Source organism: Sebastes umbrosus, chromosome 18, assembly GCF_015220745.1.
Source record: "Sebastes umbrosus isolate fSebUmb1 chromosome 18, fSebUmb1.pri, whole genome shotgun sequence".
NCBI classification, from domain to species: Eukaryota; Metazoa; Chordata; class Actinopteri; order Perciformes; family Sebastidae; genus Sebastes; species Sebastes umbrosus.
The window spans coordinates 27,551,213-27,575,783 of NC_051286.1; the positions used below are offsets into that span (position 1 = coordinate 27,551,213).

At 41.9% G+C, this 24,571-nt stretch overlaps 1 protein-coding gene across 4 annotated transcripts in view; it reads right to left on the reverse strand.

Annotated features, from left to right (window-relative positions):
* kif26bb (kinesin family member 26Bb) overlaps positions 1-24,571 on the reverse strand; it is a 47,384-nt gene that overhangs the window by 4,296 nt on the left and 18,517 nt on the right. For 2 of the 4 annotated variants that reach the window (XM_037750278.1, XM_037750277.1), the window contains exons 6-14: positions 19,301-19,510; positions 18,282-18,375; positions 15,767-16,038; positions 14,792-14,969; positions 14,405-14,543; positions 13,959-14,118; positions 10,602-13,776; positions 6,227-6,382; positions 3,928-4,078 (exon numbers count right to left, since the gene is read on the reverse strand). In XM_037750278.1, the coding sequence (XP_037606206.1) occupies positions 3,928-4,078; positions 6,227-6,382; positions 10,602-13,776; positions 13,959-14,118; positions 14,405-14,543; positions 14,792-14,969; positions 15,767-16,038; positions 18,282-18,375; positions 19,301-19,510 (4,535 nt within the window). Of the gene's footprint in view, positions 1-3,927; positions 4,079-6,212; positions 6,383-10,601; positions 13,777-13,958; positions 14,119-14,404; positions 14,544-14,791; positions 14,970-15,766; positions 16,039-18,281; positions 18,376-19,300; positions 19,511-24,571 lie in introns of all 4 variants that reach the window. The other 2 variants (XM_037750276.1, XM_037750274.1) reach the window with 1 other exon arrangement.

The window sequence follows — 24,571 nt, forward strand, 5'->3', positions numbered from 1 at the left end:
GAGCTAAGCTTTTGTGACTCCGCTATATGAAATGTATAAAGAATATGGTACAACTCTATATTGGTTTATTGCATAGACCGTATAGTGGACGTAGTCACCGTGATGTCATTGGTCAGTGTATCTTTTGGTCATTCGATTTTCCTTTCACAAACGGATATTAAAAAACAAAAAATGAATGGTTATTTGATTTTCGTTTTAAAATACAAAAATGAATATTGAAATACAAGATGTTTTTCTTTATCAGGGTCAAAAAGGGATGAACTAAACTTAAAAAAAACGGGTTGATTTTCATTTTCTATTTCTAAAAACAAAAAATAAAATCACTAGAAGACAGAAATGAAAAAACGCCCCGTTTTTTCATATTCTGCGACCGGAAGTTGCCATTTACAAAGTAAGAGCGCGTATGAAGACGGTGCTGTGTAATGTCTTCTTCGCTGAGACACACTCATTTATTGTTTCAAATAACTACGTACTGATCCATGTCCATCACCTTCAGTTACATAGCAGCACCATACTTTTTTTTCTCTCTCATACACAGCACCGTCCTCATCATGCACGTTCTTACTTTGTAAATGGCAACTTCCGGTCGCAGAATATGAAAAAAACAGGGCGTTTTTTATCGTTTCTGTCTTCTTGTGATTTTATTTTTGGTTTTAGAAATAGAAAATTAATGAATGAATCAACTCGTTTTTTTAAGTTTAGTTCATCACTTTTTGACCGCGATAAAGAAAAACGTCTTGCATTTCAATATAAATTTTTGTATTTTAAAACGAAAATCAAATAACCACTAATATTTTGTTTTTTAATATCCGTTTTTGAAAGAAAAATCGAATGACAAAAAGATACACTGACCGTCACCCATTGGTTTGTGGACTGCTGTTTTGAAGCCTTGACTTTGGCATTTTGGCAGACGCCCTCTTGGTTTTTGGCCGTCGCCATCTTGGTTTTTTGCAACCAGAAGTGACACGAGAGGGTGGAACTAAGTACAACCAAACGTTGAATAACACATTTTTTGGAGACCAAAAATGTTATAATTAACTTTCCTGAACTGAAAACACACTGTGAAAGGGTTAAAGTTGTAAGACGAAAACACAGACAACTCCCAGACCGGACAATGCCGTGGTAGTGACCTGTCAATCACAAGATAGCCATGCCCTAAAGCAGAGGTAGCCAACACGGTGCCCGCGGGCACCTGGTCGCCCGCAGGGACCACGTGATGGCATGTTCTAAAAATAGCACTAGTCACCATGGAACTCCGTCTACAAATTTTAGTTGCAGTTCTTTTTTAATCAAAAACGCTTGCATTAATGTTGATTTTAAAATGACAATATTTAATATAAAATTTTAAAAACAAAAATGTTTTATGTATATATGAACTCTGACCTTGTCTGAAGTCAAAGTTCAATATTGTGCGCACGTCAAACCACCATCTCACTCTTTGCTGAGACCAAGGCCTATGGAAGGAGGCTGGGACACGGGTCTTGGGGTGTGGGGTACAACGCATGCGCAGTGTAACTCAAGCTGCGGTAATGCGTTTTGATTGGCTCAATTTCGGCGAGTGCAGACCAGATTTTACTGCGCATGTGTGGTACCCCAAAGCTATGACGCATTGATGACATGTGTTCCAGCCTCCTTTCCATAGGCCTTGGCTGAGAAAAGGAAGCGGACGCAGCGACGATGGGGAGCTAGATGTGGTTTTTACCCCCCGAACTAAAGAAAACATGGCAGAAAAGTGAAAGAAAACATACTATGTTCACAATGATTGGGAGAAAGAGTTCTTTTTTACGACAGTGAAAGAAAAACTTGTGTGTCTCATTTGCGGGGCAACTGTTGCGACGGCAAAGCGGCACAATGTGGAGAGACACTTCAGTACAAGTCACAAGAGCTTATATGCTAACTACCCACCTGGCAGCGCACCACGGACAGAAAAAGCCTGTGACTTAAAGACAGCTTTGGGCAAACGACAGTCTTTTTTCACGAGGCTTGTGATAAATTCACAAAAAGCAACTGAGGCTTCGTTTAGAACTGCGCATTTTTTTAATAAGGAACAAGAAAGCCTTTTCGGACGGGGAGGTCTTGGAAGGAGCAATGATAATAGTTGCAAACACTGTGTTCAAAGACGAGAAGAATGGTCCCGATGCCATTTCCACTCTCTCCGATGTCCAACTGGGGGCAAGTACGATGGTTAGAAGAGTGTCGGCTATGTCCGAAAACTTAACGAAGCAACTGGACCGGGATCTGGTTAAGTGCAGGTGGTTTAGCATCCAGTGTGACGAGTCCGTGGACAACAACAGTACAGCTCAGCTGATGATGTTTATCCGAATGGTGTTTGATGATTTCTCCACAAAAGAAGAAGTCCTGACACTTCTGCCCCTGAAGACTTTGATCAACTTGAGCCATGTGTGTCATTCGTTTCAAATCCTTTCATGCAAGTGGACATGACATGCATTGCTGAGCAACTAAGTGCTATGTTCAATTTGGATACTGGACAGGTGGAGATTGAAATCGTAACGTTGCAAAATGACCTCCACATCAAAACCCATCAGTCTGAACCAAACTTTTGGTGCCTTGTGGACACAGAAAAGTACAAAGGTGTATGCACAGCAGCTATGAAAGTTGCCTGCCTTTTTGGTTCAACCTATCTCTGTGAATCAGCCTTTTCTGACATGAACTTCATGAAGAACAAACACAGAACACGCCTTACTGATGCACATCTACAAGACTCACTCAGAGTTGCAGTGTCAAATTATACACCAGATTACAGTACATTGGTGACCAGAATGCAATGCCAGGCTTCCCACTAACAGACTTTTACAGACAAAGAAAGAGATAACATATGTTTTCATTGAAAACACCATGACAACATTAAACTCATATTGCACAAAAATGTGAAAAATAATTTGTTCAAAAAGTGTAACAGATGTTATGATTTGTTAAAAATGCTACAGATTTGGTGATTAGTACTAATGTAATAGGATTCATTTAGAAATGTTAAAGTGTTGATTTGTTTTATCTTACATAACTGATCATTTGTATAAACATGAGACAGAGTTCATGATTTGTTAAAAAATGTTACAAAGGTAGCGGTTAGTACAAATGAGACATGATTTGAAGATATGACAGTTAATGATTTCCTAAAAAATGTTAGAAGTGATAATTTGTACAAAAATATAACAGGTGTGAGTTTGAACAAAATGCTACAAATGTGCTTATTCATACAAAACTGTCAAGAAAGATATTTACAAAAATATCAGAGATGTGATACCTCTGACTTTCAATTGTTGAAACAGATTAACAGAAATAAATGTTGCATGTTTAAATATATCTGTGTTTCCTACCATCATTGTTGTGGAAATCATTGTTAATAATTATTGTGAGGAATAATTAACATTGACATGTGATCAGACAGTCTCTTCACATATATTATTATTATTATTATTAAAAGGTGTTCTGTGCAACTTTGTTATTCAGGAAGTTTGTATCAAACAAGTAGCCCTTCATACTACTCAGTACCCTTGAAGTAGCTCTCAGTTTCAAAAAGGTTGGTGACCCCCGCCCTAAAGCATCCCCTGCTTTATGGTCTATCTGACTCTAAATGGGACCATCATTTACTAAATGAACATCATGTTCAGCTGTATTGAAGAAGACTTGAAACTAGCGACTGAGACCATAAACTCATGTTGACAATGTTTACTGAGGTAATAAATCGGGTGAGAAGTAGGCTCATTTTCTCATTGACTTCTATACAATCAGACTTCTTTTAGCAACCAAAGGAGTCGCCCCCTGCTGGCTGTTAGAAAGAATGCAAGTTTAAGGCACTTCCGCATTTGCTTCACTTTTCAGACCCGGAGTTGCCCACTGGTTTATTGTGATAAAAATATTATTTTTGCATGCTTATTTCTTCAAAGAACAAATAACTTGACTGACACTCTTGGTTCCACTTGGCGGGCTCCAGCATGAGGTTGTGTTTGGCCCGCTCTAGCTCTCTCCTCAGGTTGTTGTATTTGGCTCGGACCTCTGAGATCCTCTGCTGACGGTGCTCCAAAAACTTCAGCTTGGCACTGAAGCATGCAGGCCCCTGAAAACACAAACACACACACGCATTTCACTACTTTTATTTATGTTCATATAGCACATAATCATTTATGAAAAGTTTAAAAACTTCTGCTACTACTACTGTTCTTAATAAAAAATAATAATGTGTGGTGTATTGGCTGCAACACACACACACACACACACACACACACACACACACACACACACACACACGACTATCCTGTAGTGGTTGGATGAACAACAGCACCTCCCCCCGCTCTCTCTCTCTCTACACATGCTCATAAACACCATGTTAGGGCAGGGAGAACACCTCTGGGGAGTGAGACCAGACAGGTCTGTAGGCTTCTAAATAGAATTACTCTGTGATTATACTAACCCTGTTAGACGTAAGGGGCCGTTTCAAAGGTCAATACATGCACATTTTAATGGGAGACAAAAGGAACCTCCCAAATATGAGGCATGAAGTGCTGCAGGACTACACTACCACTATTATATTTACAGCTATTTTAGTCATTGTTCCCCCCCAATGATGCCCCATGAAAAAAAACAATGAAAGAAAAGAGATATGTGCTATTTCATTTCAAATCTATATGTTTTACTTCCAGTGTCCTCCTTTGTTCTTCGCGGCAGCATTGACCCATTTCCCCCCATGTGGTCATTAAAATTGTATCAAAGTTGCCGTCCCTGAGACGGGTGGGGGCGGGGAATATAGTCTCACGAGGCCAGACCTCTCGTCCTCCCGTCAGGGGGACATTACGTCAGCACATCTTGTTTTTTTCAAGCACATTGTCAACTCCAAATGCAAGGTAGAATCTTTTATTGAACCTTTACATACCCAGGGCCCGTTCACTGAGCATGCTATTTTTCAGCAACATGATGGTTCTATTATAGATGGGTTTCTTTTATACAAACATTACTGGGTGTGTGTGCACGTTCAGGGGGCAAAACCACTTTGGCAGCCGTTGTAATCAATGTAGATTTGGCATTGTTTGTACATTCTTCCTGACTATACTAGACCGCTGCAGAGTGCGACCACCAGATATCATTATCATATGACGTATTAATATGAGATTTGATTATTATTATCACTCGTTATAAAATGGGTCGTGGGGGATCGTGGGGATCTGTGTCTGTTTGGTTGACACTCCGGTCGGAGTTCAAGCTAGGTGAGCCCCTTTTGATGCCCGCTGCCGCCTGACACTTTTCCTTAGCGATTCCCTCAACAGGTAGAACGTTAATATAAAACTGGAGAGTTGGATTTTGGTCTTTTTATTAGTACAACCGGTCACACAGCAGCTCTTTGTATGTCGGGCAGGTGAACATTAACATTAGACTCCTGATGTCTCTCTATTTAATAGCGTGTTGCTGGTTGCTAGCGGTTAGCCCTCAGTCGGAAACGTAACAAAAGTCAATACAGTATTGCAGATATGTCTGATTCAAATTGAAACGAATGTTAGCTAACGTTAGCTTCCACAGCCGCTTGTTGTTGTGACCGCGGAGGAGGAGGAGGAGGAGGAGGAGGAGGAGTGGCTGCTTCCCTTCAAACGTTACGGCATAGTGGAGTGAGCGTTCCCCCGCCGTTGGCGCATAACGTTACAGCAATTTAGAGTCCTGCATCACTTTTAAGTTTCAAGGCATAGTCGCTAAATATATATAAATATTTCCGTAGAGTGTGGGTCGATCAGCCTGTCGTTGATCAGTTCATTTTTATCGTTCTGTGGAGCGTGACAGCTCGCCATGACCACCCGCTGCTCGGCTAGCGCTGTGGGACTAGAATGCTTTTTGCCCATCAGGCCTGGATCCATAATCTCCTTCTGTTTTTAGCAAAGGCATGTGATCCCCTCAGAATATTATACATTTTCCATCTATCTTTTCTGTGGTTTTACTGCACAACAACTCCTCTTCATGTCTGCTTTGCAGCTTGGCTCTGCTAGACATGCAGAGCTCTCTGCCTCCTAGCTGCGCATGCATCTCTGTGATGACGTTGCACAGGAACCCGTCTATATGATGAAAGGGGCTTTAGAGACCTTAGAGGAGGTTGGGTGGAGATATGTTCTACCGATGTTGCTGTTCCCACTGGTTGCCAATAGAGGTTGATAAAGGTCATATTTTACATAATGCCCTTTAACCTCCTAAAAATCAAATGAACCCAGCACCTGTTTGCCAGCACCTGCTCTTTTCTGCATCCTCTGCACATTGTCGATCTCATACACCTTGATCTCGTAGGCCTCTGGGATTCCCCGATCCACCCAGCCAGACCGCAGACCACTAGCCGAGCGTCTCAGGGACGAGGGTGCATCATGGGAAAGACGGCGCTGGTGAGTTCCTGCAGCGGGGTGAGGCAGAGAGAGCATTGAGATGCTGTATATCAACTTGTTTGAAGCTTTCTTCTGCATATGCACAGTGAAACTGTTGAGATACCTAATCTAACTATATTTAAGGTAGGATGGTATTTTAGTTGACTTTTTATCTTGTTGATTTTTGTCACTGCAGGCACAGAGAGAAGGCACTGTTTGCTGCCATTCAATTTAAAAACTTGGCCCAGGATTTATACTTGCATATGCTAGATTTACAGTACATGGTATTTAAGGTATGCTGAGAAATTAGCAAACCGAAAAAGCCAGCCCAGTTTTGCCAACTCTTTTCCAATGAAAGTAGCTAGCAGCATTAGCTAACTAGCTCCAAAAGTCCCCAAATCCGGTGAGAATGTCGGCAACACCGACAGTCCGTCCTTTCAGGACTCCCACCAAGGCCACTCCCCCAAAATTAGCATTATGAACGTAAACAACGAACATTGCTATTGTTACTACTCAGAGCTGTCAAGCTAGCAGCTCGTGGAGAGGCAGGCAGGCTTTATTTAGTCCTGGGGAAAATATGCTTTCTTTATGCAAATGTATGTATATATTTATTACTGGAAAATCAATTAACAACACAAAACAATGACAGATATTGTCCAGAAACCCTCACAGGTGCTGCATTTAGCATAAAACAATATGCTCCAATCATAACATGGCAAACTGCAGCCCAACAGGCAACAACAGCTGTCAGTGTGTCAGTGTGCTGACTTGACTATGACCTGCCCCAAACTGCATGTGATTATCATAAAGTGGGCATGTCTGTAAAGGGGAGACTCGTGGGTACCCATAGAACCCATTTACATTCACATATCTGGAGGTCAGAGGTCAAGAGACCCCTTTGAAAATGGCCATGCCAGTTTTTCCTCTCCAAAATATAGCGCAAGTTTGAAGCGTTATTTATCCTCCTTCGCGACTAGTATGACATGGTTGTTACCAATGGATTCATCAGGTTCTCTAGTTTCATTTGATGCCAGTATCTTCATTCTAGCTTTAAAACTGAGCTCGCTACAACCTACAAATCCAGAGTTGCGTTAAAGAAATTAGTAACGTTAAAACAAATTTGTGTTAACACGTTATCGTGTTAACTTTGACAGCCCTAATAACAAACAATACAAATGTATTTGAACAGCACTACCAACCCTACCTTTAATTTCAATTCAGCAACAAAGACTAAGATTTTGCTGTTTTGTCAAGTCATGTTTTTACAAATTAAAGGTCCCATATTATAAAAAAGTGATATTTTCATGTTTTTGTATTATAAAGCAGGCTTAAGTCGTATATAAATACTGCGAAAGTATCGAATCCTCAATCCACAGGGAAATACACATAGCCCGTATTCAGAAACTCTCCATTTGAAACAAGCTGTCTGGATTTCTGTCCATTTGTGTTGTCACAAATTTACAATATTTAGACCCTTTACACAGATTTAAACATAAGCATTCTAAATGTGTCCCAGTTTATTCCTGGTTGCAGTGTATGTGAATGTCATCAGCTGACAGGAAGTACACATTTATTTATTTATTTATTTAAAAAGGATCCCCATTAGCTGATACCAATGGCACCAGCTAGTCTTCCTGGGGTCCAAGCTTTTGCCTAGCAACACAATTTTGTTGCCATTCCGTCAAAATGCGCTACAACTGATCGTTTAAGACAGAGGGTAAATACAGGCATATTCAGGCCGACAAATAATGTTTTTTTTTATCATTACAGCATGTAAATATGTTCTAGTAGAAACACAAAATACAAGTATGAACCTGAAAATGAGCACGATATGGGACCTTTAATAAGACTGCTCGTGGTGCTCATGGATCTACAGGATGGCTAATGCTAGAAATATTAGTAGTATTCCTGAGTCGCTACGTTAGTATTTTCAACTAACGTTCTACTCAAAACGCATCACACCTCACAGTAAGGGTAGATGTGTATGATAAACAAAGGCTGGAAGTGGCTTTCAATGCCCAGGCCATGTGCTCTAATGGGGAACTGAGAAAACAATTTGCCTGAGGGCAAATGCAGCTTGCCAGGGCTACCAATTTAATTCATAAAAGTCAAGACAGGAGACACGATTTCTGTAACTCTTTCTGGATAGACTCAGTTCTGCAGTACAGGAAAGGATAGTTTATGCTTTATGTCACAGGGATCCGAAAACATTAAAAATGTGTTTTTAACTCCAAAGATATGGATGCAGCTTTTATCAGAATGTAGATGAGTTCATTACGTAAAATGAGATTTAAGGGGAAATTAAGCACAGACAGAATTAAATCTCCCACTTAACAATAGAATATGTTAAAGGACTTTAAATTCATACCCAGCAAAAACGTTTTCTCCGTTTTTTTATTGCTCCATTGGCAGTTTTCACTGTGTCAACCAAACGTTCCTCAATGTATAATTCCATTAGCAAGCATCATTAGTATGCACACACACACATCTTTGTCATTTACTGTACCAGCCAAACCCTCTTCATTTTCTGCACTTGTGCAGCCATTAGTAAGTGCCGTCGCTGGGTTCATATATTAATGATGTGACCTGCATTCCACAGACGTTCCATCATCTCCAATTAATGTCACATTAATATGTTATGTGGTCAGATTACCTACCAAACAGTATGATGGTGGAACTACAGTATCATTCCTAAAAATTGTTTGATTTATAGTTCAGAAATTGTATATTCTGGATCATGTCTAGAGAAGAAATGACATGGCAGATTTCTGCAAAAAGTTTTACTGAACTGGATTGAAAGTTTTACCATTACACTTTTTCAAATGGAATTTGATTCAGCATTTTAATCTGACAATTTTAGTATTTAGAGCTGCAACAATTAATCGATTAGTGTTCAACTATTTAATTAATCATCAACTATTTTGATAATCGATTTGAGTTATATCTTTTTAGAAGAAAAAGTCTAAATTCTCTGATTCTTAGCTTCTTAAATGGGATATGTTTTCTGGTTTCTTTACTCCTCTATGACATTAAACTGAATATCTTTGAGTTGTGGACAAAACAAGACATTTGAGGAAGTCATACCGGGTTTTGGAAGCACTGATTGATATTTTTCACCATTTTCTGGACCAAACAATTACTCGATTAAAGCTGCAGTGGGCGAGATTGGAGCAAATATGATTTAAAAAAGTAAGTTTTATAAAACGGTCGCTATATCGTGACAGTAGTACATGAAACAGGTAACCTGAAAAAAATCATGTGCCTCTGTGTCCTCCGGTGCTCCTAACGGCATCTCCAAGATTTCACAGACCGGAGGAAAACAAGTAGTAAGAGCTGATCTGAGGTCTGCTGTCTAGCAGCCGTCTGTGAGAGCCGGCTGTCAATCACTCGTAAACTCTGATCAAACGGTCAAACTAGGCAGCGCTGATCAAATATGAATCAATATTATGTTACGTTAATGCCTATTTCTCTCCTCAGATGTTTTCAGAATCATCTTGTAGTGCACGGTTTAGCTGTAAAATGAGAAAGTTTGTGACCCAGCAGCAATGTTGGAAATCTCTTGAAGGAACGCCAAGTACCAGTCACATGACCGGAGCACAGCCAATAGGAACGCGCTCTCTCTGAAAAAATCTCCCATCACGGGTTAGATGTTCTAAAGCCTGAAAACAGAGCCATGAGGAGGAGCAGAAGTCTAGTTATCTCTCAGAACACTTGAATTACAATATGCTGAAAGGTTGTTATGGAATTTTTGCCCAATGATGCCAAAAATATACTGACTACTGCAGGTTTAAAGGATCATTAAATCGACAGATGACTCAATAATGAAAATAATCATTAGTTGCAGCCCTAATTGCATTTACTTAGATTGGTGTGAATGTGCCAGCACACCATTGGGACATTGCAGGTTCAAAAGATCTGATTATAAAAGTGTTTGGTCTCAGCAGCATTACCAACAATGCAACAATAATAAGCAATTGACAAAAGTAAAAGAAAACATGGCATACATTAAAATATCTACAGTTGATATACTGTACTGAAATTAATAGAAACGAAATATATGAATCAATTTAAAATGGTCATGGCCGGTTAAGATGTTCAACTAGCTTTACACTTTTTTGAGGCTACACTTGCAAATCTAACATCTAACACCAACAACACATGATGAGACTCAACACTTGGATGAGCTTCTGTTCTTTCCAGAAGAGAAAGTCATCCCGTTCAGCTCATAAACTGTTCCAGAGGTTTTACCTGTGTTGCCTCTCCTCCGAGATGATCGGATGCTTCGAGCCACACTGAGAAGAGAGCTGCTCCTGTCGCTGACGGAATCTCTGTTTGAGATGGTGCTGCCTGTGGCTTCACTGTCCCTCACCATGCTGTCATATCCACTGCTCACCATACTGTTCCTGTTCGTGAAATTCAGGGATGTCTTCCCCATAGCTGGTGGCAAATCTCCACTCAACACACTGGTGGTGTCACTCGCGTGCCCATTCAGGTGATCGGGCACACGGGGAGCAGTCAACCGGCTGTATGGCGAGGGAAGTGGGGTGGTTTGGTCCAGTCCTCCTGAAGTGGGGCTGGAGGTCCTTTCCTTAAGGAGGTCTGAGATCCGGCCATTGACAAACCCCTGGATAACGGATTTTGTAGATGAGCATGTGGAGCTCTGACTCGGAGTACGACTTATGGAGTGAAAAGACCGCGGAGGGGAAGAGGAGAGAAAGGAGGATGTCCGCTCAAAGCTAACAGTTTTACTGTCTGGAGAAAGACTGGCGCTACGGTTGATGGACTGCTGCAGGCCTTTGTGGGGGAGACTGAGGTTCTTGATGCTGGGGACAGACAGTCGACGGACTTTGGGGCTAGCCATCTTAAGTTTCCCCACAGCGGAGAGCTTGGAATGGGTATGCCTAGCAGATTGCGTTGCAGGCTTTTCAGAAAGAAAGAAGTGATGACTCTGGTCAGTCCGAGGATGCTTCCTGGGGCTCCTGCTAGCCCTTGGTAAGGTACAATCTCCCTCATTATTTCCTTTATAACCTCCCTTACATGCCCCTTCACTACTTCCCTTGGAGCTCCCCTTAGAGCTCATGGAGGTGATACTACTGCCTCTATCCAGAGCTGGGAAGTCTCTTGGGATTCTCCCAAGGGAATTAGTCCTGGTAGCCAGCTGCTCCAGTTTGGCACTGAAAAGCCTGCTACTATCCTCAGTGGGTGACATCGGCCTCCCACTCATATGATCATCTTTCATTCTTAGACTTGAGGTCTCAAACAAAGATTCAACAACTTTTCTGGGAGCCCTACTGGCGTGCTGTTTGTACTCTGTTCCATATTTCCGAGGAGAGGAGGCGTGGAGGCTGTGGTCTGCTGGGGAGTGCTGTCTGCCCTGCCTCCTCTCCAGAGTTACTCCTGAGCTACACGGGGTGGATGATGTCACCCCCCTTGGGTCTCTGTGGTTGTCTGCCATGTGAACGCCGTGGTAGCTGTCCTGGTGTTTGGCATTTTGCCAGCCTCTAGGTAAACTACCTGTTTTAAAGACAGCAGGCACAGTTTCCTGGCAACCAGGTGAAACACCAATTCTCTTGGGGGCATTTCTAACATGTCTGGAACCGGTTTCTCCCCCCTCTGAGCCCTTTGAAGCGTTGAAGGAATAAACATGCTCCCTGTCTCTGGGGTGGATCTTGTCTGAATGTCTCGGTCTCTTTCCACACATTTTGTTTTCTGCAGTTTCATCACAAAAAGCTGAATCTTCAAAGACCATTGGGTCATACGAACTTTGGCTAAAAGGTAAGTCACATACTTTGTCAGACTTTTGGGCATGTATCTCAGAAACAAAAGCCCCACTCCTCTTCTCGAGAGCTTTCCTATCTTCTGGACATTTTACATTATTCCCTCGGAGCTCAGACTGCGACTTGACTCCTGTAAAAGTGTCACAAGCACTTTCTCTTTCTTTCCCGCCATCCAATTCACAATCCATCTCTGTATTAATCAGCATGGGGTTTATAAATGAAGGTAAGAACCTCATTTCCCTTCTGAGTGGATACTGGGGCTTGTCAGTGCTAGCCTCTGTGGCTACAGATTGAGCTACAGAGCTTTTGTTTGTATTAGAGAAACCTACGGCTACGGCTTCTTCGCTGACATTGCTGATGATCCTGATTGGTTGAGAGCTGGCAAAGCCTTGAGCATGTGCCTGTGATTGGGAAGCATCCCTGATACAAATAATGTTTCCACCTGTCCTCCCTCTGTCCAATGCTCCACTGATGGTCACTTCCTCCACCATAGAGAAGACAAGTTCATCTTGACCTTTTAGGTCCAGTGGCTGTTGAACAGTTACTGTGATAGTGGCCTTCATTTCCTTAACATCCTCTGCGGGGCGGTTAGGTAAGACATCTCCAAGTATAACACTGGTAGCCAAGGAGTGTGAAGAGGAGCATGAGGAGGAAGGAGATATGGGGGAGCTCTTGCCAACTGGCGACGTCCTTTTGTCTGGTTTGAACCAATCCGCAGCTTCAGGACCTTCTTGTTTACCTGTAGGATGAAGGGCAGAACTGGTGACGTTCATGCCCTGAGCATCTGCATTAAAGTCCTGAGAAGAGAACCTATCATCTGACTTAAGAGTTCCATTTTTGGGCCGCTCAGAGCGACAGGTCATGTTAAGACTGAGAGTTTGATTTAGCAGTTCCTCGCTAGAACTGGTTCCGCTGCACTCCTCACAGTCATACAGGCCTGAATCCTCTCTCTGAAAACTGTCTCCGGGGAAGGCACCATCTGTTTGCTTTTCTCCGACAGAGGTCTGACTGCAGCCTAACCCCTGATTCAACAACAATGTCTGTGATGCCTCTGATGATTCGGTATCTGTCTGTTTCCCTTTTTCTTTCTGGGGTTGTGATTTGGCTGTGACATTGTTAACAGAAGGGCCTTTCGAGGAAGACTTGAGCACATCCATTGTTGCCTCACTTCCATCGATACAGCCCAAGCGCTCTTGAAGTTCAGCAAATGTGTCACATTTAAAACAGTCCCTCCCTGGCTTCTTGATGTCTGCTTTCAGGACTTCAATATGCCCTTGAACTGTTTCTTCGTTCTTTTTCTCTCCCTGAAGCTGAGGAATTCTCAGAAGCTCTTGGAGCAGAGCGGTAAACTCTGGGTCATCCATGTCAGCCTTGTTAGGATGCAAAGATGGTATGATAGGCACAAATTCAGGTTGTGCCAGTCTGGAGGTTGCTTTGGACTGGACCAAGCCGTCAAAGTCTATTTGGATGACTGTGTCACAGGACTGGTCGCTGCTGGAGCGCTCATCGAGTTCACCACGCAAATGGAAACGAGGGATGTCGACATCTACCTCGTCGGTGGAGTGGAACGCCCGCAGGGAAAAAGACGGAGGCCCTCTCTTTTCTCTAGTCAAACTCCTCCCGCAAGGAGAACATGAAGTGGACTGCTGTTGGATAAAGATGAATTGTGGAGTTAGTTCTAGAACTGGATCATCCAAAATATAAATCAATGAAAAAGCACTGGGTTGCATTTGAAACAATCTCTCTCTTTCTTTACAAAAAGGGCACCAACACTGTGAACGCCATTAAAAGGTGGTCAATTGGTAGAAAGACATTACAGGACACGTACCTTTGTTTTCTTCTGTGTCCTGCGGATGCGAGAAGCCAGCTGGATGGTGGATAGGGTCTCTTGAAGGTGTGCCAGTGAATCATCAACCTGAGCAATCACTGTCGTATGGCAATTTACATGACCCAAGGCCTCTCGAAGGAGCATAGCCAACTTACTGCCCCTATGCAGAGACGGTACAAAAGTCCAAACATTAATCAAAGAATGCATCAGTCATTTTAAACCAAATCTAGCAATTGTCCAACTGCGATGTAGTTGTTATTATAGTTCCTTCGTTTTAAGACAGTTTAAAATGGGTTTGCAGGCAAAACTCTGGCTATTCTTGGAAACCGAGATAGAAGACCGTAAGAATCAACTTCAGCTCACTGTCAAAATATGAATGTAGTTCACTCTACAAAAATGTATGCAACATCTTTACACCAATAATATTTATCGAGTTACGTTCTTACTTGTTGGGGGTGGTTTTATGTCCACTTAGAAGAGACAAGACAGCAGGGCCCAGTTCAGAATATGGAGGTTTATTCTTGTTCACCCCTCTTATACCACTACACACATCTATCATGGTCAACTTAGTGGGGCCACGTGAACCTAAAGATGGAAGTCAGAGAGGAGGAGAGTGTAAATGCAAAAAGCTTACCATGTTTTCAAATATGCAAATAAAGAACACATGGATTATAAGATATATATTAAATTATATAATATAAATAAATTATAAAATATATTAAACTGCATTAAATCAGCATTGGATTTAGGGTTAACTGTGGGAAATAATTCATGAGGAAACACCAAATTCACCAGAGACAAGCCATCCTGGTAATTGAAAAATGAATTAAAACCTTTGCCAATGGTGCTGGTCTCCGTGCGAGGGGGCTGGACGTGGAGAGTGAAGAACATTACGGAGCTGTGAGTCAAGTACGTAACGAAGTCATTGTGCCGACGTGCTGCAATGGCCGCGTCCAGGAGGGCAGTAGCCCGCTCAGTGGTGGGGGCCTTCACCCGGTTGTGGTTACGTAGCTGGATGGAGGGGAGAGGATAGTCACAAAATGTCATGTAGAATCTCCTCATGAACTACTTAAATAAAAAACATAGGCCATTTGAGAATGTTTTTGAAGCTCCATTCACACAGTAAGCTTCATTTTCCTATTCAATAGATAGAAATGGCTGGCTTGCATTTGGCAGAAGTGCGAGGGCAGAGACTGCTGCACAATCATAATGCAATCAGCTGTAATCTTTTATGTAATCTAATAGGCTTCACTCACTACTCGTATTATCTACTCACATACAGTGTGGACCCTTAACCACACTGACAATCTAAATAAACATTAGCATTAATTCGATCATATCTAGAGGGCAAAGCCTAAAATCTAACTTAGAGGGATCCCAAACAAGAAAACCAAAACTGTATCTGTAATATCACTGACACCTCCTACTTAAAAGGACTGTTTGTAAGAATCTGTTTGTAATAGGGGCTCACTTACTGGTTCACAGCAGTTAAAACAACCCTAAAATAACACTTGTGTGTGAATTAATGAACCTTGATGCGTTGCCAGGGAAGCAGAGCCAAGAAATTGTCACACACAAAATATAGCCTTGGCTCACTGGTTTCCAGATTTGGGACAGTTTATTTGTTTCCAAAGATGGATTAGACCATATATAATCAAACCAATAACAATTACTCTAATTGTTTTCATTTTAATTTGTTTTTAAGGCTGATACACCAACAATTTGGGTCAATGGACCCTTGTGTGCATGCTTGTGCTTAGACAGAGCAACAGACCCTTTTCCTAATAAAAAGCACTCTTTCCTTCTACCTGTATCCCATAGACGGGGTCCTCTTGGAGTCTAATATGGGCCTTTGGGCTGTCCTGGACGCTGCCTAATGAGGGGACGACCTCCCCCAGCAGATCCCTCAGCGTGTCCTCTTCTCCGCAGCAGAGCTCTATAGCAGACACCGACACGGTCAGATCAGTCCAGGTCTTCTCCCTTCGCCGCTCGATGGCGCTGTACAGCCAGGAGATGGCACAAGGAACCAGCCCGAGCTTCTGGATGCACTCACCGCTCCCCACCATGCTGGACCACGAGCCTGAGGTAGACCACAGAGCACACAGATGTACGCATGATACATATGGACGTACAAACATATAGCACATATACACGCACATGCTAGCATTTAGACATATACAATATACACTTTGAGAACCACAATTCACAATCCGTCCACCACTTTGGTCCAGACTGAAATATCTCAACAAATATTGAATGGATAGCCATGAAATTCTGTACAGACATTCATGATCCTCGCAGAATGAATCGGAATGATTCTCATCCTGCGACTTTTCATCTTGCACCACCATGAGGTTGACTTTTTGTGGTTCAGAGTGAAATATCTTGAATGGATTGCAATGAAATGTGCTACAGATATTCATGATCCCCAGAGGCTGACTTGTAAAAACTTAAATCCCCAGACCTTTCATCTAGCACCATCATCGTTGATGACCAAATACATGTTGAACTAATGACGTGCCCCAACTCAGCTCTACGTTGTGCTAATTAGTGGATGTTGCCATGCCAAAAATGATAAACTAAGATGGTAAACAATGTGAATAGTGGACTACGATAGTCATTAACCAAGCTCTATATAGAGTTCTCCAGGGATGACGGTCAGTTCTAAAGTTAGAGTGAAGATACTGGCATCATATGAAACTAGAAAACCTAAGTAATCCATCGGTACCAACCATGTCATACTAGCTTGTCACGAAGGGGGCTAAATACCCCTCCAAACATGCCAGACTTCTGACCTCTGACCTCCAGATATGTGAATGGAAATGGGTTCTATGGGTACCCACGAGTCTCCCCTTTACAGACATGCCCACTTTATGATAATCACATGCAGTTTGGGGCAAGTCATAGTCAAGTCAGCACACTGACACACTGACAGCTGTTGTTGCCTGTTGGGCTGCAGTTTGCCATGTTATGATTGGAGCATATTTTTTAATGCTAAATGCAGTACCTGTGAGGGTTTCTGGACAATATCTGCCATTGTTTTGTTATTAATTGATTTCCAATAATATATATAATGTATAGACATATATATATATATATATAAACCTAAGTATACATATATATATATATATATATATACAAATGGACTCGAGGAAGTGCATCAGCTCACACAAATCACAAGACACAATACATAAACTCCGAAAAATGCACAAATAAAGATGGAGCAGATTTACAGAAACACACCCAAAAACACTTCCAGATTGTCTCATGGACTGATGCCATATACTGCATCTCCAAGTGCACTCTTGCCCCACATTAGTCTTGAGTTATGGGCCTGTTTTACCATCTATTGTCTTATCCAAACTCTAATTGAATGAGGATAGGAGAATTGGTTTACTCCAACTAAAGGCCAAGCTGCCCGCCGTTATTCGGAGAGAATAGTATTCTGCGGAGGAGATTGATATCCTCCTGGCTGTGGGCCACATGTAGTATGTATTGGCCAACTAATTCAATCAGATTTACGGAGAGTGGCGTCATGTGAAAAAGCAGCTCCAAGGAGACGCTGTCCTTACCCTGTGTGTGTGTGTGTGTGTGTGTGTGTGTGTGTGTGTGTGTGTGCGCACCGCAAATCTATTAAACCCCTTCACCGATGCTAAGTGCAGGGTTCCATCTCTCTAATAGCAACGTATTACAGTCCATTTTGTTTACAGTCCCCTCTGAGCTCAGCGCTTCAGCCAAATAAAATCAAATATTTGTGTCTTTTTGCGCTGAAACGCCGAATCAGGCAAAATGGGAAGCTTTTAAAAAAAGCATATGTGTTGCATAATTGATGAATAGGCTTTTATTTAGTAAGTAACAGGTGAAAGATGAATGACTCAACTTTTCTGTCACTACTGTGGAAAAAACAGGAAGACCGAAAAAGAATAAGGCGGCTGGAAAATGTGTATCATGATTTGATAAGAGGACAGAGAGAAAATGAAGACAGGGATTTTTTTTTTTTTTTTAAAGTTATTTTTTTGGAGGCATTTTTCCATTTTTATTGACAGGACAGTGGATAGAGTCTTGAAAGGGGGGAGAGAGAGAGTGGAAGCGGAAAGGGCCACAGGCTGGATTCGAACCCGGGCCGCCGCGGTCAGGACCAAGCCTTGATTGGGATTTTAAGTGATAAAGAATGATAGCAGGAGTGGGACAGAGGAGCTGGAAAGGGGAGGGGCGGGGGAGGGGGGGGGGGGGGGGGTTGAGGGCCCCTGAGCACAGATAAAAGCATCCCACTCTCATCTTAAGATTTGAACCTGTGGCCTCTCACAGTGACCGATTACTCACCCACATCAGCACATCCCAAACCCAGAACACATCCATCGCTGCCGCTGAGCACGCAGCGGATGACATCAGCCAAGACGCCCGCACACACCTCGGCCTGGCCAGAAAGAAACAAAGGACGGCAAGCATCTCATGATTCACCTCCGCACTGAAATAGTACATCCAATGAAATGAAAGAACTAAGATGCATATATAGATTCTGTAGATTCCCTTGGGCTCAGATACTGTAAGCAGAGCTTGGAGAAGGTTGAATATAATTGACGGACTGCGTAATTGTGCTGGCTGTCCAGGCCCTATCAGTTTTCAGGTCATCACACAGAGAGAGTAAACCAACCGTGGTAGTGTAGTGAACAGATAGGGTAAATATACATTGAGTACTTCAAAATACAGAAAGCGCCAGACCAACGCGTTCTCATCCCAACTCATCTTATACTAGCGATTTGTCAGACCTCCTCATACTTGCCAACCCTCACAATTTTCCCAGGAGACTCCAATTTTTCATCGCCCTCTCCCTGTTTCCTCCCGGGGTCACACCTCTTTTTTACCATTCATTAACTCAACCTGTTTCTGGCTCTGTACAGCATGTATAAGCCCTACAGTTTTTCCTCTTGGAAAGTGAAAGTGAAACTTAACACACGGGACGCAAACAGCGGTCTCCTGGATGAAAGTCTTGTGTTTGTTGGGCCCATCCACCTACTCTACCTCCCATTCTGTGTGTCTCTTTCACTCTTTAAAAAACTACGACACCACAGTACTTTACTTGAGCGTTTAACATTGACGCGGATGGGTTCACATTATAGTTAATGGAAAGCGTCAGTATCGTGCTCGTATTGTGCATGAGTATCGAACGCCAACGGCCGTGACAAAGCATCGGTATTTGACGCCCTGGGAGTGAGAACGGGCTGGCAAGACTTATGTGATAGTTAGACTATCACATTATCTGTCAGTATAGCCTAAATCAATATTATGCACAAATGGAAACATTTAAAACCATATTTGAATTATGGTCATCGGAACCAAACCTGGCTTGACTCTTGAGAATAGGCAGCGTCAAAGTTGAAGGTCTTCAGAAGGTTTTTACTATCCCTGCCTAGTGTCATTGTAGCGTGCGGTTGGCTTTTGCTGACTGGTTCCATTATGGTCACTCTTTTCTTGGACGGGTCAATCCGGAGAACAGGTGGTTGGCCTCGGCCGTCCGACAGCGTCGGGCTCACCCTCAGTGCAACCTTGACCTGTACCAAAGGAGACAAAGCATGATGAAAATAACAGTACAGTTAGGAACTGTTGAATACCCACAGACATTTTCCATTGGTCAGCAATGTCAGCCTGTCTGTCATTCTATCAATTTAGTCCAGTCTGAAATATCTAGACCAGTCATTCCCAAAGACTGGGAATATTTAATTAGGGTGGCCGTAGTCTTTTATTTAAGATTTATATCTGTAGAACCCCTGTGAGCCACATGAGGGAGCCTGAATGTTTATAGTGTTTTGATAATTGTAGCCTACTTATAACATTGAATCTAATACGAAAGGCTAGCGTATAGTCTGTTTTACTGCCGAAAGGAAAAAAAACGAGAGCCTGTTAACTCCACCTAAATGCATTTATTTGGTCTCATTTATAAAATATTTTACGTGTTAATGTTTCCAATAACAGATGCATAAAACAAAGTTGTGATTTATCAAATGTATATCACTTCTAAATGGCTAGTTTACCTAATCAAGATAATACAAGGTGATGTGGAAATGGTGGTAAAAATGGTCGGGCATGTTCATTTAAGCACAAATTCGCTCTTCTCACAATTTATAGATGAGGCCTATTGTGAATTGGTTTGGTCAATGGTTTGTCATTTTTAAAAAGTGGGTCCCCAGAAAAATGTTTGGGAAACACTGATCTAGACAACTATTAGATGGATTGCCATGAAATTTGGTACAGACAATCATGATCACCAGAGGATGCGTTGTAATATATTTGCTAATAATAATGACATTCCCATCAGCCTCGGCTACCTTGTGTTTGCTAAGTACCAAATGTTAGAATGCTAACATGGTGAACAATGCATTATCATTGTGAGCATGTTAGTATGCTGATGTTAGCATTTAGCTCAAAGCACCAGCCCATAGACTGTATATAAAGGTGGAAGACATGACCGCTCCCCAAAAGTGAAGCCAAAACATCTGGATCGCCCCCTGGTGGCTGGCTGCAGTATAGCTTATAAGTCCCGCCTCCTCCATGTTAGCAGATGGGACATTTTTCCTAAAGATGGTTTCTGTCATTTTAGGTAGTTCTTATAACACTGATGTATATTCAAGTATTTTTTTCTGAAAAGTTTGGTTTTAATTAGTTATTTGATGCTATTAAAAGGGGATGAGATGTCATGATTGGCAGCTGTGAGTCTCTCTCACTGACAAGCTTGGCTCGCAGTTGGTTTGGGCGGGTGACCTCGATACCGCAGCTTCACTGCCCGATCACTACTGTGCAGACTCTGGCTCCAAATGACGTCAAAATGTCAACATGGCAGCTCCCGTATCCAGGATATTTTGGCTTCCCTTCTGTACAGTGGGAGGAAGTCGAGACGCGTCGTCCATCTTTATATACAGTCTGGAACAGCCTCACAGAGCTGTTAGCATGGCAGGTGAACCGACTCTTTAATGCTGTAATGCTACGTTGCATGAGTAATGCTATACTATGAGACGAAAGCAACAAAACGGCCAGCGTGGCCTGCTACTTTGTCAGCAAGTCGCCGTTTAACAGCCCGGACACACCAGGAACGTCAGGAGCGCGTGGCGGCTGCATTACCTGTTGATTTTTGTTTCGGTGTCCATGTTAACAGGTTAGAGCAGCCACCCTGCCCGCGTGAGACTCAGCTGCGTGTCTTCTAGAGAATAGAGGTCTCGCCTATTTTTGACGCGTGCCGTGCGGTTCACAGCAACAACAGACAGTGAAAGTGATCTATTGACTGTATATTGACATTATATCAACTACAGTTTCGATGTCTATCTGTAGAATATGTCACGGTGATGAAAAAAAGTAAAGACTTACTTTTAAATCAACACATCCTGCTTTCATTTCAAAATAAAAGCCCTCAAGCGTTTTTTTTTCTGTGGACAGAATTCCTTCATTTGTTAACACGAGGCTTTTATTCTGAAATATGTGCTGGACAGTGTTGTAGAACATGCAGTGACTTGGAGAGCTCCATGAATGAATATAGTACAGAGTTTTAATTGTGGATTATTACTATTATTTACAAATTACCACACGTTTCTTAACCTTTCTCGGTCTAAAATAAATATAAATGATATTTATAATGAAATGAAATGGCCATTAAAAGGCAAACTCTATGTAGAAAGAAAGGTCTGACAGCAGCAGCTGCAGCAGCAGAAACGCAGCAGACACGCAGTTGAAAAGCAGCTGAAATGCAGCTGGTGTGAACGCCCGACGCGTGTATCACGCAGCCACCACGCCACGTAGCTGCCACGCGCTCCTGACGTTCCTGGTGTGTCCAGGCTGTTAGTGTTGCTCTAGCACTCGTTGACGTAGTTATGCTATTAAATAGCACTGGGAACTGGCTAACGACATTATTTTTAGATGGAACAGAACAAGATGAAACAAAAACATATGATTGGTTGACGCTTCACCGCGTTATTGGAGTGCTGAAAAAAGTTGAAACCAGCTCAAATGTATTTGTAGCATGTCTCGCCCGTCATGCACAACAAGTATAAGGCGTCAGTTTGTAGCTTCATGTCACCGGCTTCCATTGAAAATTACTTGTAGAATGTTGCGGTGTAGGTACAGAGGTCAAATTAATAGCACCCATGTATTGTAAGGATGTAAATAAAAATAAGTTTACACTGTCCAGTCTAACTAGGCTTGTACTATCCTGTTACTAGCTTATTACTAGCATACTAGTGCACCCAGGTAATACTAACTTAGCTAGTGGGTAGTTACAGGCTGAAAGATGAAATGCCTCTTAAGGGTTGTGTGTAAACTATTATTTCACTTACCCCTGTATGCAAACTGTATACATATACACGGGAAAGGGCTAAACATTTCAAACTACTCTGAGACACCATCAGAGGAAAATTCCATTATTTATTGGCGAGGAGCGAGTCAGTGCTCTGCTTTTACAGAGCAACATGTAGCTATAAGTGATTTCACAAGAAGCCTGTGAACTAAGAATGTGAGCGGCATGTAACTTTAACTTTTGAAAATACATACCAGCAGCAAACAAAAACTCATGAAAAAAGTTTCAAAACAGCAAGGTTCAAAAATATCTCTGTATCAAATTCAGCGAGTTTTAGCCATCATGGAGAGTTCCCGGAAGAAATAGAGTGAGAAAACTCTAAAATATATTACACAGACTGTATGTATGCCACAAAATCTTCAAATTGGTTGTCAGTCGCAGTGCGTTCTTTTTATACATTGCTTTTGAAATGTTTATGTTTTACCAAAACAGGGGTTTTAACTCAGAAAGCTGACATCAAATGCAGCTGTGAGAGAGGGAAGTAATAGTGAGACTTCAGCTCTGAGCCCCTGCCGCTCAGCCATGGGAGGCAAAGATACTATTTTATGCAACGTGGGTTGCAGGAAACCTCAGTTTGAGGGGGAAGCCTTGGCAGAACAAAGTAGTAAATGTCAAAAAGGATTAGGTTTGAGCATTGGGATGGTGAGCTAAAGATGGTGTACTTTGCTGTTGTGAATGTTTCCAACTAACATCACTTCACTAAAATTTGTACCCTTTAACACATCTGCAGATCTCGACGTTAACGCTTGCCAGCTTGCCCGGGGAAAGTAAACTCTGTGTTGGGGCAAGTGGAATGCCTCATGCAGTTGTCCGATCAGGCAAGCGAAAAATAAATGTGATCTTTATTAGTGATGCCCCGATATTCAGTAAAAATATGCGACCAGGAGATCGGCATTAATGCATTTGTTGGAGTGCCCGGAGTACGCTCCACTGCTCTGAGAGTGAGGTGCTCTGAATAATTGAACGGTAACATTACATTCCAACAGCGCCCCAAATTTACAAACAGCCCAGTTTGAGCCAGAGTGCGCTCTGGAGCTCCGAATGACTATTTATGACTGCACCCATAGCGTGAAACTACATTGTGAACGACAAATCTGTGTTGAAATCGGCAGAAGGAGAGCTACTTAACGTTAGCTGTTAGCAGCCGGTGGGCAGCCGGTTTTGTCTTGAGGACTTTCTGCCAGAACAGGTTTATTTTAACCCAAACCAATATCTTTTCCTCAACCTAACCAAGTAAGTTTGTTTCCTAAACCTGTCAGAAATGTCTTTCAGGAAGAAATCCCTGAAAGCAATGTAAATAAGGCACCTAACAGCTAACTTTAACGGATGTTCCATTGGGTTACATTATGGTGTGTTCAATCTATGCTCAGTAAAAATGAGCAATTGGCAAAGATAAATTATAACGCTATCATGATGTGTTCAAATGTAATCTTGTAAAATGTAGTTTTTGGAGAGAAACTTATAAAATAAATAATAATAATATAATAATAATTAATAATAAAAAATGTGGTTGTTTGATGGAGGTGTTTTCACAGCAATACAAAATAGATGACCTGTTAAACTTCCTAACAGTAGCTCTAAGCAGCTTATAATACATACTTAAAGCTACTAATGCCAAGCTTCTGTAGAAAGCAACCAGAGTTGGTGATTGTTGGAACGGTGGAAAGACTAACTAAGAAAGTTTTGATGAGCTTTATATTTATTTATATGAAGTGTGTTTTACATTAATCAGCAAGGTACGATTACTGTTTCTGTTAATGGAGTCTGGTGGCTTTGATGAGAGCATATTAATTGTAGGTTTTGTATGTTAGCAAATTAAAATAATTGTTTAAATCCCTGGTGAGTTTATTTATTTTTTAATTGGCCTACATTTTCCATTGGGCAAGAAAACATTGCATTTACTTGCCTGAATGGCAACTGGCTGAAAAAGGTTAATGTGAAGCCCTGCATCTGTCAATCTGCTCTTTTGTTTCATAGCTATCAACTGATATGTATGAATACAAAAATGAGCAGCATGTTGTTTAATGTTAAATTGAGATAAAACAGTTTTCTTTAGGCTCTAGTTGATCCAGTTATTGCAGGAACCATACATGCACTAAACAACTGCATGGCTATGCATACCTCCTGCTATGTTTCCGCATGTCATGACATTAATTCCTTAATGCAGTTCTCTACAGGAAGCCTTCAGATTTAGAGGCTTTAAGGTCTTAAATTAGGTTAGATCCTGACTCTGACAGCCATTTAACAAGGCTCATAGGTCTTAGTCTGCAGG